The 19,116-nt window shown below is 34.1% G+C and overlaps 1 protein-coding gene across 5 annotated transcripts in view; it reads left to right on the top strand.

The window, feature by feature from the left end:
* Cntn1 (contactin 1) overlaps window positions 1–19,116 on the top strand; it is a 364,554-nt gene that overhangs the window by 325,213 nt on the left and 20,225 nt on the right. For all 5 annotated transcript variants that reach the window (XM_047548775.1, XM_047548778.1, XM_047548779.1 and 2 more), the window contains 3 exons: window positions 1,674–1,860; window positions 4,289–4,401; window positions 5,316–5,472. In XM_047548775.1, coding sequence (XP_047404731.1) covers window positions 1,674–1,860; window positions 4,289–4,401; window positions 5,316–5,472 — 457 coding nt within the window. The remainder of the gene's footprint in view (window positions 1–1,673; window positions 1,861–4,288; window positions 4,402–5,315; window positions 5,473–19,116) is intronic.

Raw genomic sequence — 19,116 nt, forward strand, 5'->3', positions numbered from 1 at the left:
GAGCCTGAAAAACCCATACCTCCACCAGAAGGCTCCTGTTTCATCTAGAAGGAGGAAGTTTCTGCCAGCTAAAGCTGCCTTTGCAGTCTCTGGTGCACTTCTACTTCCTCTGTCTGAGATTACTCTTCTGGTCTGATGATGAAAATGCCAAGGAGTGTCTGTTACAATCATTAGAAAATACACTATTGTATAAGAAAAATTTAGCATTAGGAAACAAAAACATTGCAGAGGAATAAATAAACAATTAATAGCTAATCTTATTAAGAAATGTGCTCATTTATATATAAACCTTATTTTGCCATGAGAATTTGGATCATTCAGTTCCATTTTATAATGATTTCATATGTATTTATGTGAATGAAAAGTTCCAGATTATTTTAATTTTAGATATTTTTATCTGGAATTTTGAGTTAATTGTGAAATTAAAATTATAATTTTATAGATGGGAACCTATACTATATAAAATACCAACATATTTATAAACAATTGTGTTTTTACTCCATCCTTAGGTATAATTGTAGAATATTGAGCCATAACCCCCCCAAAATAAAGTCTGTATTTGAAGGATCAAAATTATAACTTATAAATTTTCTTAAACTAAGAGATAAGGGAGACTATAATCCTTTAGCACAAGTCATTATTTCTACTTATAACTTGGGTAAATTTTTTAAAAATTATTTTAAGGGGAAATAGTTTATAAAACTTACTAAGTTATTAGATATATTTCTTTATATTTCTTCTATCAGGGTTGGAAGGAAACAATTTTACTTGCATACTTCTAAAAGAAACTAGAGATTACTCTGGCATATTCTAGGCTGCTTATTGACTGCTTTTGTCAAACAAGGTTGTACTCCTGTCAAATTGCTTTATCAGTGTTTTAGTCAGCTTTTTCACCACTGTGAATGAAGGACCTAACCAGAACAATTGTAGAAGAGGAACAGTTTATTTGAGGGTTTACAGTTTCAAAGGTCTTAGTCCATAGAAGGCGAGTTCCATTCCTTGAGGCTTGAGGTGAGGCAGAACATCATGGTGGAAGAGTGTGGCAGAGGGAAACAGCTCACATGGTGACCAGGAAGCAGAAAGAGAGGTTTCCACTTACCAGATACAAATATATACCCCATAGCCATGCTCCCAGTGAAGCACTTCCTCCAGCCACACCCTGCCTCCAGTTACCACTCAGTTAATCCCATCAGGGATTAATTCACTGATTAGGTGACTAGTGATGGCCCAATCATTTCTACTTCAGACCTTCTTGCATTGTCTCGTAGGTGAGCTTTTTGGGGACACCACATGTAAGCCGTAACAATCAGTGACTCCTAACAAGTTTGAAACCATGTAACAGAAATAAAGTAGGAAATAAATGATAAAAATTACTGTGGCAATTATTTTCAAGGAGATCACTTTCATAGTTTGAAGATAAGTCATACTCTTTTTAGTCAGTATAAAAACTTTCAACCAATGAGGTGAGGCTTTGATTTGCTCCTGATGCTTTAATAAGAACTGCATGTGTACCTTGCCATTTTCTAATGACTGACAGAAGGGTGATACCATAATATAACCCTTGAGAATATGACGTTCAACAAACACCACTATACGGAAACAATGGAAAAGAACCTTTCAAAACTGAAGAGTCTGGGTCATGGTAAAATATTACTCCTCTTCAATGTTTGCAGATTCGATACTGGGCCGCCCATGACAAAGAAGCAGCTGCACACCGGGTTCAAGTCACCAGTCAAGAGTACTCAGCCAGACTGGAGAATCTTCTGCCAGACACCCAGTACTTTGTGGAGGTTGGAGCCTGCAATAGTGCAGGGTGCGGCCCTCCCAGTGATGTGATTGAAACCTTCACCCGGAAAGCACGTGAGTGTCATAGTTTGATTTTAGCCTTGTCAAAAACTCTCACTGGATTCAATCATGACACAGGTATATTGGAGGGAAATTTGCTACCTTATTGTGGGAACACGTTTGGTTTCCAATGATATCTTTTATGGTCACACAAGATTTCTTTTAAAGCATTGTTAGTTTGGATATTGAAAAAAATGTGAAGAATGTCTCCATACATTTAAAGTTCCATTATAGCAATAATTAAACAACTGCCCTTTGTAAAGTCTACTTCAAATTTTGTACCATTAGGTAAATAACTTGTTCGCATTCTGTATTCATTAATTTAAATGTTTTTTTTCCAAAGAAATGCATTCACAGTATCAAAAAATTAAAATTCTGCTCATTTTTCTATGCTTGATTTATAAACCATCACTGCACAAAGCAAATACAAGTTAAATCTCATGGCATTTCTGTTACTCTTGTATTATTGTATGTTTTCCATTGTTCATATATCAAGACTGCCTAATCTGCTCAGATTTTCTGGTCATTCCAATCACTCCAGCTTCACCTTGATATCTCTCTTCTTGAACCCAAGTTGAATATCTGAAAAAGAAGAATTCACATGCAGGACTCTAGGGACTTTTGCAAGAATGCTTAGACATGATTAGTATTAGGGTTTGAAAATTTATAAAATGCTTTTGGGGACAGAGAAGCTCCTAATGAGATGACAGAACATAGCGGTAAGAGACAAAGTTTGGTGTCAGATATGGGTTTAAGATAGTCTGCCTCTTCGTAAATGATAAAAGAAAAATTGCCTGACCTCCTTAAAACTCAGTTGTCTAAATTATAAAAGAAGCATTCATTCCTTTGTTGTTCTTTCCGTTTATTCATTCCTCAAAAATATACTATGTATCCAGCACTATTGTAAGTGGTAAGTATACAGAAGAGACTAAGCCAGGCCTGGAAGAAAACAACCAAATCAAAACTCTGAGAAATATTTAAATGTGGTCCTATCAACAGGGCAATAGAAAAAACAAACAGATAAAATTGGAAGTTACTTGGGTGGGAGCAAAATTCAAATTGGGTGGCTGGAAGACTCTTGAGAAGATGTCATATGAGTGAATGACTTATAAGCATGAGTATCAGTGATGGCTGATAAGAAGGACCAGCTCTGTGGCAGGCTGCAGAAAGTTTGCTTCGGGCAGAGAGAATAATTGTTGCAAAACCATAAGCTGGGTAGAGCCTGAAGTATTTTAGCTGTAGAAAGACAAATAGAGTCAGGGCTTAGGTTTTGAGGTAAGGAGACGGAGGTACCCTGGGGCCAAACTTTGAAGGCTTTGTAGACCACAATAAGAAGTTTGGGTTCTAAGTGTTCTACAAAACCATTGAAAGATTTTAAGGTCGAGAGAAATATCTAATTATGTTGTCGTTGTTTTTTAAAAAAAATCACTGTGGTCTTTGGGTGGAAAATGATTAATGTTGGGTTAAGAGAAAACATAAAAGTCAATCAGAAGTCCATTTCAATCTTTGAGGAGGACTACTGGTGGCAGTATGGAGTGATAATGAAGACAGAAGTGGTACATTTTCTACAGGTAGAGTTGACTTCTTCCTGTAAATTTGAGTTGCTACTCTGAATAAATTTTTGCTTCACAAAAATTTGGTTTGGTTGTGTCATTTGAAAAAAAAATGGTAAGATTTATAAAAGGCAGATTTAGAGGTACACAGCAAGTGTTCCATCTTGATTACTTTACACTTAAGAAGTCTTTCAGATGTTCAACTAGAGATAGGCACTTAAGCACACATGTCCAGAAGTCAAAAGAGAAAATAGTGCTGTAATTAGAATTGTGTTTAAAACAATTGACTTGATTTCAGTACTTTGGGAAGATTTAGACAAGGAGGAGAGAAGGATGTGCAGGATCAAGTTCCATGTGATGCCTACATTTAGAAGTTGAGCAGAAGACTAGAGCTAGGTCAGGATAATTAATGAGAAAAAACTATGACCAAGGTAGAAAGAATATCCAGATAAGACACCATGCATTTAAAAAAGAACAAGGGATTCAGGAAAAAAAGAAGTGGTTCAGTTCTGTGGAATATTCCAAGGATATTAAGTTTGAAATCAATGGAAAAGGGACATTAGATTTGGCTAAGTGGAGGTGATTGGTGACCTTGAAAATAGCAGTTTCAAAAAAGTGGCAGAGAAAGAAACCCAAGTGGAGTGTGATAGAAAAGAATACAAGATAGCTATATTCCCTAACCTACAAGCCCACCAGGTGTATTAAAGGAAACTTATTATCACGAATATCAAGTGCTTAGCCTAGTGCCTTACTGGCAGAACAGGAAGCACTCCTCCAAATTGTTACCATTGCTATATCATCAGTATTACACTTCCTGATGCAATAAGACTGCAGACCTGACCTGAGTTTGGATATGGTGACCACTGATTACATGTTGCTGCTTTCCACAGCTCCTAGCCAGCCACCAAGGATCATCAGTTCAATAAGGTCTGGTTCACGCTACATAATCACCTGGGATCATGTTGTTGCACTATCAAATGAATCTACAGTGACGGGATATAAGGTATACAAGAGTACCAAAATGTTCCCCACACAGGCTTCATTCTTTAAAACATTGATTGACATGTGTAATTTCTGCCATGTCAGTGAATTTCATTCAGCTTTCTTATTTTACCTATAGCAGAATTAGTTGACATAGTCTATGGTAAATTTTGAAATGAGAAAACATCTTCAGTAAATTTTAGGGAAATGCTATGTTAAGCGATCAAGATACATAGAATAACTGTTTTAAAGAAGATAATTGTCAAAATAATTAGAGCTTACAGAGGAAAGACAGAATTAATTTGGTTTTGTTTGATAATATTTATGTTAGTGTTGCTAAACACACAGCAAAGTAAAACAGAAAAGATTGTTACTATATCCTCTATATCACATGCTATCATATTTTTTATCAGATACTAAATTTTCAGAATAGTGTAAAAAAACTTAAATTAAGAGAGAATATGTTTAGACTATTTTAATATATTGAAAATGTTTTACGTTTTTTTCTTAAAAAACACAACTCCCATCTCTTTGTTTTCTGTCATATCAAAAAATAAAATCTAGATTCTTATGGAAAATCTTCTTATATAACATTCCTCCCAAAGCAGAAATCAATTTCTTTTCTATAAATATTTTTAGATGTTGACAGACCTTTATTTTATTCATTTATTTATATGTGGTGCTGAGAATCAAACCTAGTACCTCACATATGCTAGATAAGTGCTCTCCCACAGAGACACAACTCCAACCCCACCAGAAATCATTTCTATGAATTGAAAATAACATGAAATTTTCCCATGTGTGAATGTGTTAAATGTGCTATTATTATTTTTTTAAATGAATGCAAGTGTAAGTACTTTCATTCTGATTTTAGTATTAGGGCATTTGCTCATTATTTTGAATTTATTAAGTATTTATGTTTTTGGACTTTATCAGGTACTCTATAGACCTGATGGACAGCATGATGGCAAGCTGTATTCAACTCATAAACACTCCATAGAGGTCCCCATCCCCAGAGACGGAGAGTATGTTGTAGAGGTTCGAGCACACAGTGATGGGGGAGATGGAGTGGTATCTCAAGTCAAAATTTCAGGTAAGTCAGACATATTTCAGCTAAATACCTTTAAGTTTCTATGCCATGTGGCTTCCCAAGAGTAAAGGTAGAACTGATATTCATACCAATATCAACATTTCCCTAAGTAGTTTTGAAATGTCAGGGAAACCTGGTACTTGATATTCTTTCCTTATGTGTCTCAAAAGTAAATTTACAACATACCACAAGCTTGTTGATTATTATCTAGGCGTGAAAGCATAGTTGAAAACTTTCAGTTACAGAATGAACAAGTTCTGGGGATCTAACATACACCAGGGTTGGTGATGGATGTATTAATTTGATTGTAATAATCACTATGTACTATGTATGTGTATCCAATCATGTTTTATACCTTGAATAGATTCAATATGTTTTCCAATTAAATATTTTAAAATATAAAAGTACATTTAAAATATAAGACATCAAAATGGTTAATTCTAGACCATAATTTAATAAGATCCAAACTTCTCTTACGTCAAAAGCAAATCTACAGAATGATTTTTTAATACTCTACAAAGCTCCTTTTCCTTGTCTGCACATATTGTTATGATAATAAGACAGCACATTATCTCTTCTTTACCTTGGTCCCTGTCTCCTTTTGCGTTAGCCTATTTCTTTTCTGCAAACTCTATTTCTCACATCATTGATTAATTTCTAATGTATATTACAGGCAGAAATTTTTTTTTTGGCTGGATAGCACTCATGATTTGTTAAATTTTTGAGGCTTTTTTCTTATCAGCATGATTTCATTGTACTGAATTAAAACTAATGTTGATTTGAGAATTTTATGAGAGAATATGAAATACTAGAAGATGCTAAATCAGATAGGAATACCTGAGTTAGAAGAGTGGTGATGTATGACTAAATAGATGAGTAGGTTACATATTAAACCAATAACACATCTTTAACACAATATCAGACAATAAATTAAATGCTAGCTTTCTATCTGCCATATTTTCATGAAATGTACCATAATACATATATACTATCAAAATTTATTGGATAGTGAATTTAAATTTTTCATTTTTATTTTAAACATTAGTATTTTGCCTTTTTGAATATTTAGAAATTAGAGAAATCTAAAAGTAATAGAAAATAATCATTCATATTCCAAATACCCTATAATAATTATACTTAATGTTTAATTGAGTTTATTTCTAGGTGCTCTGTGTACATATAATTATCTCATATTTTAACTTTCTTTAATATGTCATAACCAACTTTTATCAATTGTTAGGAAAATATTGCTTATCATTTAAGTTTTTGAAAATTTCACTTAAAATAACACATAATATTCTTTTAAACAAATCTACTCCTTTCAGTTTTTCCCGTCATAAGTGATCACTTTTTGAGAACATGTTTATAAAGTGATGTTTCCACTGATTAAATTTAAATAATGAAACTAAATGTTTTACTTCCACTTTTGTAGAAGTACTTTGAAGACATTTATCTATTGACATTCCTATCATTGATTATGTGTACTGTTTTCACTTTAATACTCCATCATTATTGTCTTTCTCTTCAGTCATTACTAATTTGATAAAAGAAAATGGTATCATTTTATTTTTGAAACTTTTCCTATATTCTGAACTTTGATAACTGACACTTTTTTTTTTTTTTTTTTTAAGTCTGGCATTCATTCCTTAGTTTAAACTGCACATAGTTTCTGGTATTTAGACTCATAGTCTGTAGTTGGAGATTCTGTAGCCAAGCCAGTAACGTCAACATGTTTATAAAAGTGATATGCTGGTAAATGCTCAATAACAGACTCTGGGGATGGTGGAAAGCCCTTTGTTAAGATCTGTGGTGTAAATATTCTCACCATGTTTGATTTCAAGCTTCCCGCATGGTTTTACTTAGTGTAAAGTGCTGCCACCCTGCAGATGTGAGGGGTGTAACTTCAAGAGCCTTGGTGACATTGCAGAGTAGTAAAATAATTAGGAGGTGATGGATTTTGAATATTTACTACCTTTGTTTCAAGCTTTTAATTTAACAAGTTTATTTAATTTGACTTTTAATAATGGTGTTTTTAATAGTTGCTCATAAATTTCCTGAATATATGACAGTCGACTCTCAGAAGGTGGTATGGGCCAATTTTAGCACACCACAGAAGTAATTAGACATTCCAGTATAAATAGCCTATGTACAGAAGACACATCGTTTGCCTGTTTAGAAGCATATTTTGAGTATCTTCCCCTCCCTCCCTCCCTCCCTTCCTTCCTTCCTTCCTTCCTTCCTTCCTTCCTCCTTTCTTCCCTTCCTTCCTTCCTTCCTTTCCTCCCTTCTTCCCTTCCTTCCTCCCTCTCTCCTTCCCTCCTTCCCTTTTTCTGTCTCTCTCTCTTTTACTCCCCCTCCTCTCCACTCCACTCCACTCCCCTTCTCTCTCCCTCTTTCCCTCACTTTCTTCCCTAACAGACAATTCTTAGTTGCAAAACTTCTATTATTTATCTTAGTCCAACCATAAGTGCACAAAGAAATACAGAATCAACATTATGAAAAGCCAGATATTTGGGGAATAATAACATTTTAGTATTTTGTTGTTTGAGTTTGGATTTATTTGCAAATTGCTTAAATTATTTATAATGAGAAAAAAGCATACAAGTGGAAATGTTAAGCCTTCTTGCAAATTTAAAGACTTCTAATACTTTAATATTTTATTGCAGTTTTATATCCAAAATATGTAGCCAAGAATTTTAATATATTGCTAGATTTTAGATGTTTATAACTATTATGCTATTAATTCATTCATTCAACAAATATACAATTAGATACAGTGCAGTGGGCACAGTTCACATATTTTAAAATGTGCTAAGGTATACACATTTCTATATTTCTCTTCGGTCTTATTAGTTCCAATCTCGGTGTCCTACAATCCAGTATATGCACACTCTGAGGGGTCTCTCCAGACATACTCAAATCATCTATGTCTCCTCTTAAGAAGAGATCCCATAGAGTCATGTTCCTTCTCATGACCCATGGGTCCTTTGTAATCTAACCAAACTCACCTTCATTAAGTGATTTCTCCCTTCTCCGCTGACTTTTTGTGTCTATTTGGACACAGAGGTGTCATTCCTGGTTGAAGCATCATACTTGCTCCACCTTCTGCCTGGAGTTCTTTGCATTTTGATAAAACAGGTTCATTCTTATCATTTGTTTCTGCTCTGAGATAACCTTCTTAGAGGAACCATGTACCACCCCCAGTTTTAGCTGCCCCCGCAACTCTGAGAGTTATTAGTTACATATCACAACACTGTCTTATTTCCTTCATAACACTTATAACCATTTAAAAGTGTTTTGTGCCTAATAAAATCAACCAGTTGTTCATTGTCTCTCTCCATTCTTTCTTGATTCTAAACCCTATGGGAGCAAGCTATTGTCTGCTTTGTTCAACTTTGGAATCTCCAGCCCCAAGGGGACTATTTGTCATATAGCAACATTTAATAAATGAATGCTAAATCATTTACAATTTCCACATAGAGAAAATTTTAGTAACAAGAATAATTTGGGCAACTTAAGACCATGGTTAGATCTCCAGAAATATTGATACATTTTCCCATTAGGTATAGGCATTGTATGTCAGGTGCTGATCTACAAATTTGAGTCTTATGAAGATTAAAACTTTATATTAGACTTAGAAATTTTATGAGGCACAATAATCGGTAATTCTACTGCTTTCTGACCTGAATACTGCCTTCCTGTCTTACATGATTCCTTATCGAATATTTGTAGTACACATCAAGACAAATGTAATACCTCAAATGTTCCATCAAAAAAACTATAAGAAATTCTGAATTATCTTTTTACAACCTTTAGTTGTTTCCAATCATTATGAGCTAAATGAAGAGAATGTGCAGATAGCAACAGTGTTTTGAGTATTAATTTAAGTAAACTAGTTCGGTTTAATTCATATTTGCTATACGATTCAAGCTATAAGGTAATAAGGATCATTGGTTATAAATAAATATCCACAGAGAAGCTTATATTGAATTAATCATGTGTGAGCATGCCTACTCTAAGCCCTTATTTTTCTATTTAGTTTTAAACAGGCTATAGATATCTTAGCCAAACCAAGGAGGACTTTTAAGGACATTTCAGAGGCTGGACTTCTTCCTAAGGGCAGAAGTAGTCATTTGAAACCTTTAGCATGGGATTAAAAGGATCAGATTTTCTCACTTATAAAATCATATTGGTGATTATGGAAAATATATATAGCAGGGGAGTTAGAAGTAAGGAGAGGAATTGTAGAGCTTATTACCATAGAATTATTAAAAGATATTGATGTTTTAGATCAGAAAGAGGGTAATAGGAATCTGGGGTTGATACTAAAAGAACAGGCTATCTTTTCCATTTGACTTAAAGTTACTGTGTATTTATTTTGTGGACTTTATGTCTTCTAATAAATCTGTAATTTATCCTGATGTTACCACAGATGATGTAATCTAAACATTTAACCTACTATTTTTGGTAACTCCAAGCTATTAAGTTAAACTATATAACCAAAGCCACTGACTTAAACACTGATGAGAAACATATTTTGTCTTTTGTCCTTTTCTCCCCAGTAGAAGAAAAGGGGGTAAAAATCACTTTATGATTGGAACTTTGAGGATTTAACTCCTTAATTCTCATGTGCTCTTCTCTGGTGCCTAAGTAGTGCACTATAAAAGTGACAAGATGACAGATGGAATGTTTAATTAATTCACATGTTATTAAATGAAAGTGCAATATTGACATCATCATCCTTATAATGTCTTATATAGGCATTTTCAAGCCCAAAATTGTTCTGGGCTTCTAATCTTACACAATAAGTTATAAATGGAAGGGGAAGGTAATACATATGGTGGTTTTAAGCTTACTTTATCCTTCCTTTCTTATGACAGGATGCTATATATGATTCAGTAATCCCTACATCAGCAACTTTGTGATGTCCTCTTTTAGTAGAAGTAGATTTCTATGAATAAAATGCCCACGTGAATATTATGAATGTATATTATTAAACAGTAATACTACAGTTGAATGCCATTCTTATAAATCCATCACCATAATTTAATAAATTTATATTTGCAATAAAGGCAATTAGATATTATTAAGGAATGCTATCTCTGTGACTGTTTTGCTGTAACCAAATATTTGGTTTTCTTTTACATTTTATGTGTGCTCACTTTGGGATTTCAAGTGAATAAATCCAGCCTACATAGATCTAGGTTGACAAATAGCTTAATTTACGTTACTTCTGAATATGAATCCCCTTCATTTCCAGTGAATCCTGAATAACATCTCAAAACCTCTCCCCAATAGCTGTACAGAACTCCTAGTTTTGTGGCAAATAAGAAAATGAAGTAGAAGTTATTTGTATAAAGTAATATTTTGTGAATTAGACTTCAAGAAGAGATGCACAGCCCCTGTGATTGATAACCTATTTGGATGACCCAGGCTTGCTCCAGCAGTGAATGGTCAGCTTCCAGCTCAGGGACCTCCTGGAGTCTCACTTGTCCTTCAGAAACTTTGAGTACTAGTTCTAGAAGCACGTGCTACCATTTTTTCTAGGCCACAGGTGGCACCTCTGCATCTAAACTAACCTGGCTGTTCCTGATCCTTTTCCAAGGTCTCTTTGAGCTGCAGAAAATTCACACATCCTCCTTTTCCCCATCCCTCCACCCTCCTCATCAATCCCACTCTAATGATCTCCCTTCTATTTTCATATTTTATATTACATAATATTTCATATTATAATAGCATCATAATGGGCATCTTTGTGCATAGACCTGTTTTTTTCTGAATTTGTTTCTTAGAATACATTACTAGAAGTAGAAATACTGGATTAAAGGGAGTGAATTTTAAAGACAAGTAAAATATATATATATATTTTATACTTAGCAATTTTCAAATTATCTAAAAACAATGCCCATATTTTATCAATAATGTATTTTTCTAGCATTTTCCATTTAAAAAATTATTAATTTAGAAAATACTATTTCATAATTTTTATTGCTCTTGAGGGGAATGTTAATAGATTCACTATTTATAGTTCCACTTCTGAGAAGTTCTATTCATGACCTTTGCTGTGTTAAATACTAATATCTTTCTTTACAATTTTATGATCAATTTATAAAGCAAGATTATAAATATTTTCATTCTGTGTTCATAGTGAATATTTTTCCAAGTTTGTGTTTAAATATATTATTGATGATAGATTGATATGGTTATTTTTATAAAAAATAATGAGTTGCCATGATAAGAATTCTCAAATTGTTAACGTTCAGCATAAGAAAGAAGTCACAAAATAATGCCTGTAAGTTCATTTATATGAAATTCTAAAACATAAAACAATGAAGTCCTGTATAAAAAGATATATATAACATGCAGAACTTCACCAAGAAGAGAATGACTAATGCAAAATTCAGTACAGGGCGGCTGTGAGGACTCTGGCGCGAGCAAGCAGGAAGAGACTACTAGGATGGGACTAATGCTCTTTCTTTGCCTAGTAAGGAAGTATAGAGATTTTTTTAATTTTGTTTGCTCTATTATGTTTTTTCAAATACTAATTTACATAACTTATCACAAGGTTATAAAAGTAAGAAGGGGGTGGAAGGAGTTGAATTTGGCATTTAGAAGTCTGTATTAGTTGTCTAGGGCTGCCATAATAAAGTACCCAAGATTGGATGGCTTAAATAGAAAGACATTTATTTTCTCACAGTTCTGGAGGTCACATGCTCCAGAGCAAAGTAATCCCAGAGTCAGTTTCTTCTGAGGCCCTCTCCTTGGCTTGTAGAATGACTGAGTTCTTGCTCTGTCTCCATACTGTGTTCCTGTGTGGGTGTCTGTGTTCTAACTTCCTCTTCTTAGAAAGACATAGTCATATTGAATTGACCATTTTAACAACTTCATTTTAATTAACTTATCTCCTTAAAATCATATTCCAATGTAGCTACATTCTGAGGTCCTGGGTGAGAGGACTCAACATAAGAATTTAGTGGGGATCAAAATTCATCCCTAAAGAAGTTAATAATTTTGAACAAGTAAATTTTATAATATAGTGTGGGTGTATATATGCCACAGTTTCTTTATCCATTCATCTGTTGAAGGGCATCTAGGTTGGTTCCACAATCTAGCTATTGTGAATTGAGGTGCTATAAACATTGATGTGGCTACGTTACTGTAGTATTCTAATTTTAAGTCCTTTGGGTATAAACCGAGGAGTGGGATAACTGGGTCAAAAGGTGGGTCCATTCCAAGTTTTCTGAGGAATCTCCACACTGCTTTCCAGAGTGGCTGCACCAATTTCCAACTCCACCAGCAATGTAAAAGTGTGCCTTTTCCCCCACATCCATGTCAATATCTATTATTGTTTGTGTTCTTGATAATAGTCATTCTAATTAGAGTAAGATGAAATCTTAGAGTTGTTTTAATTTGCACTTCTCTAATTACTAGAGATGTTGAACGCTTTTCATATATTTATTAATCACCTGTATGTCTTCTTCTGTAAAGTGTCTGTCCAATTACTTGGCCCATTTATTGATTGGATTCTTTGTACTTTTGGTGCCAAATTTTGTAAGTTCTTTATAAATTTTGTAATCTAGTGCTCTATCTGAAGTGCATTTGAGTCCATTCCATTTATTGATTCCTGCTTTGATTTCTTGTGCTTTGGGAATCTTGTTAGGGAAGTCTGATCCTAAGCTAACATGATGAAGATTTGAACCTACTTTGTCTTCTATTTGGTGCAGCATCTCTGGTCTAATTCCTAAGCCCTTGATCCATTTTGAGTTGAGTTTTATGCAGGGTGAGAGAGAGAGGTTTAATTTCATTTTACTACATATGAATTTCCAGTTTTCCCAGCACCATATACACAATGGAATATTATTCAGCCATAAAGAAGAAGAATATTATGGCATTTGCAGATAAATGAATGGAATTGGAGAATATCATGCTAAGTGAAATAAGCCAATCCCAAAAAACCAAAGGCTGAATGTTTTCTCTGATAAGTGGATGATATATAATGGGAGAGGGTAAGTGGGGAGTGAGAGAAGAATGGAGGAACTTTAGATTACATAGAGGGAAATGAGGGAGAAGGGGCTATGAAAAATGGTGGAAAGAGACAGACATCATTACCCTATGTACATCTGTGATTACACGAATGGTATGAATCTACATCGTGCACAACCATAGAAACAAAATGATGTACATTTGTGTATAATGAATCAAAATGAAATCTGTAAAAAATAAAAAAAAAATAGTGTGGGTAAAGGTCTTATTTCTCTAAGCAAATTTTGTAGAGTTTTCATTCTAAAGAAAGGAGGTAAAATTAATAAATATATGACAATATATGGCATTTTATCAAGTAGCGATCATATCTGGAGATAGCTGGTTTGGGAGTGATGCAGGAAAAGGTGGATAAAGAGTGAAGGAAGAGGTGAAGGCATCAGTTTTCAGTGTGACGGGGAGAGGATGCTCTGCTATAGTAGCAATGGAAAAGAGAAACAATGGAGTGAGGAGAGTATCTGGGGAGAAGGAAAAGTACTATCACCAGAATGATTCAAAAGCCCTGAGCTGGAGTATGTTTGGATATTCCAGAATAAACAAAAACAGGGTAGCCACAGCCCAGCAAGCCATGAGGGGAATGGACAAAGTAAGTCTGAAGAGGTAGATAGGATATGAGTCAGAGAGAGTCAGCAGGTCCTATTGAGGACTTTGGATTTTATTGTAGATGTGATGTGAAACTATTAAGCATTTTAAGGTAGAAAGTGATATGATCAAATTTATGTTTTGCAAAAGAACATTTCATCTACTCTTTGAGATAGACAAAGACATATTGTGAATGGTGTGAAAATCTCTCTGCATCGCTGGAAACAGAGTAGTGAAGAGCCTAGTGATGATAGTCCAAGCAAAACGTGAAATCAGCTTTGACTAGTGTGCCAACCACAGAAGATGGAAGATGCAGTTATATTCAGGACTATTTGGAAGAAGACCAGAACTATTTTTTGATGAGCTGCTGAGGGGTGTGAAAGGGGATTTAGTATAACTCTAAAGATTTAGATTGACCAGTAGAATCATCTACTGACAGGACCAAGAGGTTCATGTCCTGAAACAGAATCATCTACCAATATAATAGATGACTGGAGAAATTAAAGAGTGCTTTAGTATAATAGGATTTAGTAGAAGGTTGAAGAAAGCAAAGATTCATCACTTCTTGTTAAATAATAAAGAGCCAAACAGTCTGTATACATCAGAACAATTTCAGTGGTCCATAATAAATCCTCAGTTCAAAATTATTTGAGAAAATAGATGAACTTTAGTCCTGATGGAATCAGGGTCTCAAAAATATAACCAGTGAACAAATTTCCTTCTCTCTCCCCTTGAGAGGTCCCAGTATTGGCTTTATTCAAAAACTTCCCTTCATTCAAGAGGCTGAAGAAGCAGTAGGAATTATCCATGACATATAGACTCTATAATTAATGTCCCTGAACAAGAAGGTCTCTTTTGAAAGTCCATCTTAAAATAATAGATCTTACCCAAAAGCCACTCAGAAAACTCTCCCATGATATTCAGAAGCAAGTCACAAGTCTATCTCTAGTAAAATGGAATTTCCACCATTGCCCCAAATTATCAAGATTTACTGCTGTTATGAGGATGACAAAACTTTCTGGAGAATAAATATCTCAACAAACAATGAATAGTAGATTAGCAAGGAAGCAAAGAGGAAAAAAGATTTCTGCTTAATATTCAAAGTTAGGAAGAAGAGGGAATTAGGTCAAAGATCAACTTCATAAAAATGCAGAGGAAGAGGGTTGGAAAGTTATGGACATGCTGGGAACATTATCTTCAAAAGAGAGGGTTATTTTAAATTTAAGCAATAAGGTATAGTCAATCAGTATAGATGCTGAAATTAAAACAAGGATTTATGATACTGACCAAGTTATGCAAGATTATGTCAACAAATTAAGTTGAAAGAACTCTGATCTAAACAAACTCAGTAAACTCAAATTATCCTTTTTAAATATATATTTGGCTGTATTTAAATATTTGAATATGCACACACACAAGTAGACAGGAATATTTAAGGAACAGATTCAGTCATTACTGCCATAAGAAAATGTAAATGTTTTCTGTTTTCTATTTTAGATTAGATATTTCACAATACTGAAGTCTTTGAGGCAGCACTTTCCCCTTTAAAACTCATTTGAAGATATCAGAAAGCTATACTGTGAGGACGTAGACCGGAAGGAATATTACTAAAGAAACTAAAATTGGAACTTAGCATGAGCAGGGACTCCTATATATGATCATTGCTTTGGAAAAGTGGATTGGATATTAGAGGAATTTACCATTTTTGAAAAGTATAATTGCAACAAAAAAGTTCCAGAAAATGAACCAATGTTCCTTGATTCATAAATGTTCTTGATTCATAAATAGGTTTTACTTTTATAAATATTGGACATCAGAAAAATTCCTGTTTCACTAAATAGTAATTTGGTTTTCTCACCTTGTTTGTATAGTACCAAACTATGAGGAATTTTGTTGTAAAATTTCATCTATTTAATGATGAATTATAATGCTGTACTTCAATAAATTGGTAATGAGAAAATAGGTAATATTTTAAAATGATATGTCTTATGTATATAATTGTAATTATTTATAATCTAAAATTTGCATTTTTAAAAGTTAGCATATTAATGTCACAATATTAACATATCTCTTCTGTATACGTAGAAGGATTAGAGATATCCTGCGTTCCTAAAGATGGAAATATTAGGATAGATATACCTCCTCTCAAATCATTTTATTACTTTATATTCTCTATTGATATAGAATCAATAAATATGTGAGGTAAAGCAATTAAATGATCTGTAATTGATGCATCAAGCATAAAATTACTATTTCAAAATTCATTATCCTCAGGAACTTTATAACCATCTTAAGAAAATATAATGACAATTGCCTGTGTTGAGAAAGGGGGTTGGGTTTTAAATTTTCTCTCCTGAGATTTGACATGAATTGACTATAACATAATGTGAAAAATGTTTATAAAAGAAAATGAATTTGTCGTTAAAAATAAGACCCTGGAAACTTCTCACAAATGTAACTAAAAACCTTTAATGCTATAATAAGAGGAGCATAAAACACTTAAACTGAAAAGTAATATGCCAACAAGTCTAAATGGTCCATTCAATACTACATTAGGGACCAGCTTTGATGATTTATGAAGGAATATTCAGGGCTCAAAGTACTTCCCAGATTTGGGTAAGGCGAGAAGCCAGGCCTCTCGGTGGGCCATTCACAGTATGGAAGCAGTGCAGTGAATCAGATGGCATTCCAGAGACAGTTTTTATAGAACCAGACCAAAAGGAAATAATTTGGAGCATATTTCAATAGTATGAATTTCTCCAGCCAGTTGTCTTTCTTCTGCCATTAGACCCAGCACACTTGACTGTATCAAAAGCCAAGCACCGGTCTTGAGTCACAGAAAAGCAGGATGATTCCAGGGTGTGTAAATTGCAGAGGAGTGGCTCCACAGGACACTAAGCCCAGAGATGCTTCAGAGTCCAGCTGTGCCTGCAGGTGGTTAATTCTTAAGATATCGATTATCTGTATAGGTGATTTCTCCAATAATGTCCTGGCTTCCTGATTTATTTGCCTTTCCTTTCCTGAGGATCTTATCCCTTCCCCTTTCTATACAACCCATTTAAAATCACAATCTAGACAGGATCACATCCAGAATATGAATTAGAATTTGAGTGGTCCCTGACATTTTAATAAGGGAAAAAATACATTGTAATGTTCACTAATTTCTAATAGAACTTTAACATTCCTTCAAATGCAAATCACTGTCACCAATAGCAACTGCAGATATTCTCATACCTTATTTCAACGGTTGATGTAGCACTTCAAAAATATTATTAGACCTAGTTCTAGGTCTTGTTATTTAATGTACTGATAAACATGTTATATTTTTTTTAAAGTATTTTTAGATGTTGAAGGACCTTTATTTTACTCATTTATTTCTATGTGGTGCTGAGAATCAAACTCAGTGCCTCACACATGCCAGGCAAGTGTTCTACCACTGAGCCACAACCCCAGCCCCAACATGTTATATTAATGTGTTAGAAAACATATATTTGGCTTCCAAATCTTTTTATAGATACATTTCAATAATTGGTTTTATTTTAGCTCTATATTGTATTTTACTCATGTAAAATCATTATTTCTAGTAGTCTCAGTTTCATAGACTACTAAAGGCATCCATGACACACCAAAGATATTAAGAACTCCTACAAATCCTAATACTATTACTAACGCCACCATTCTGTAGGTTCTCTCTTCACATTATTGATTGTTTCCTTTGCTGATAAGAAGTGTTTTAGTTTGATACCATCCCATTTACTAATTCTTCAATTTGCACCTTGCACTTTATGAGTCTTATTAAGGAAGCCAGGTCCTAAGCCGACATGATGAATATTTGGGCCTACTTTTTATTCTGTTAGGTGCAGGGTCTCTGTTCTAGTGCATAAATAAGTCTTTGATCCACTTTGAGTTGAGTTTTGTGCAGGGTGAGAGATAGGGGTTTAATTTTATTTTGCTGCATATGGATTTCCAGTTTTCCCAGGACCATTTGTTGAAGATGCTACTTTTTTCTCCAATGTATGTTTTTGGTGACTTTGCATAGTGTGAGATAACTGTATTTATGTGGGTTTGTCTCTGTGTCTTTTATTTTGCACCATTGGTCTGCATGTCTATTTTGGTGCCAGTACTATACTCTTTTTGTTACTATAGCTCTGTAGTATAGTTTAAGGTCTGGTATTGTGATGCCTCTTGCTTCACTCTTCTTGCTAAAGATTGCTTTAGCTTTTCTGGGTCTCTTATTTTTCCAAATGAATTTCACGATTGCTTTTTCTATTTCTTTGAGGAATGTCATTGGGAGTTTAAATGGAATTGCATTGAATTTGTATAGCACTTTTGGTAGTATGGCCATTTTGACAATATTGATTCTGCCTATCCAAGAACATGGGAGATCTTTCCATCTTCTAAGGTCTTCTTCAATGTCTTTCTTTAGTGTTCTATAGTTTTCATCATGGAGGTCTTTCAATTATTTTGTTAGATTGATTCCTGAGTACTTTATTTTTTTTGAGATTATTGTGAATGGAGTACTTTTCTTAAATTCTCTTTCAAAGGATTCATCAGTAATGTATATACATACACTTGATTTATGGGTGTTGATTTTATCTACAAGTTGGATCCTGTTAGTCTACCTTTCTTGGCAGTGATTTGTCTGTCTTCTGTCTCTGCTTACCTGCTAGTGGAATGACAGTCCTGGATCTGCTCTTATTTGAAAGAAGGGTGTGCCTCACCTCTGTTGGTTTCTAGTTTGCACAACCTTGGAAAGGTTAAGCTATAGTAGCACAGCACTGGTTCCCCCTGGCTTGACTTATGGTGCTCAAAATTCCTCTTGTTACCTTGTAGGTGTCCTTCACTGTGGGCCTGATCAGATATCTTTTCCTTCCTGAGTGTGGAATTCTTTTGAATGTGGTCTGTTGACACTATAGAAGAATGTCACTCAATTTTTTGACAAATGGAGATGATCAGGATAGATATATCTAGTTATAATAATAGGAAGAGCTACCAGCTATTAAATATTTTTAGTAGCAATGTACT

Source organism: Sciurus carolinensis, chromosome 4 (genome assembly GCF_902686445.1).
Source record: "Sciurus carolinensis chromosome 4, mSciCar1.2, whole genome shotgun sequence".
Lineage (NCBI taxonomy): Eukaryota > Metazoa > Chordata > Mammalia > Rodentia > Sciuridae > Sciurus > Sciurus carolinensis.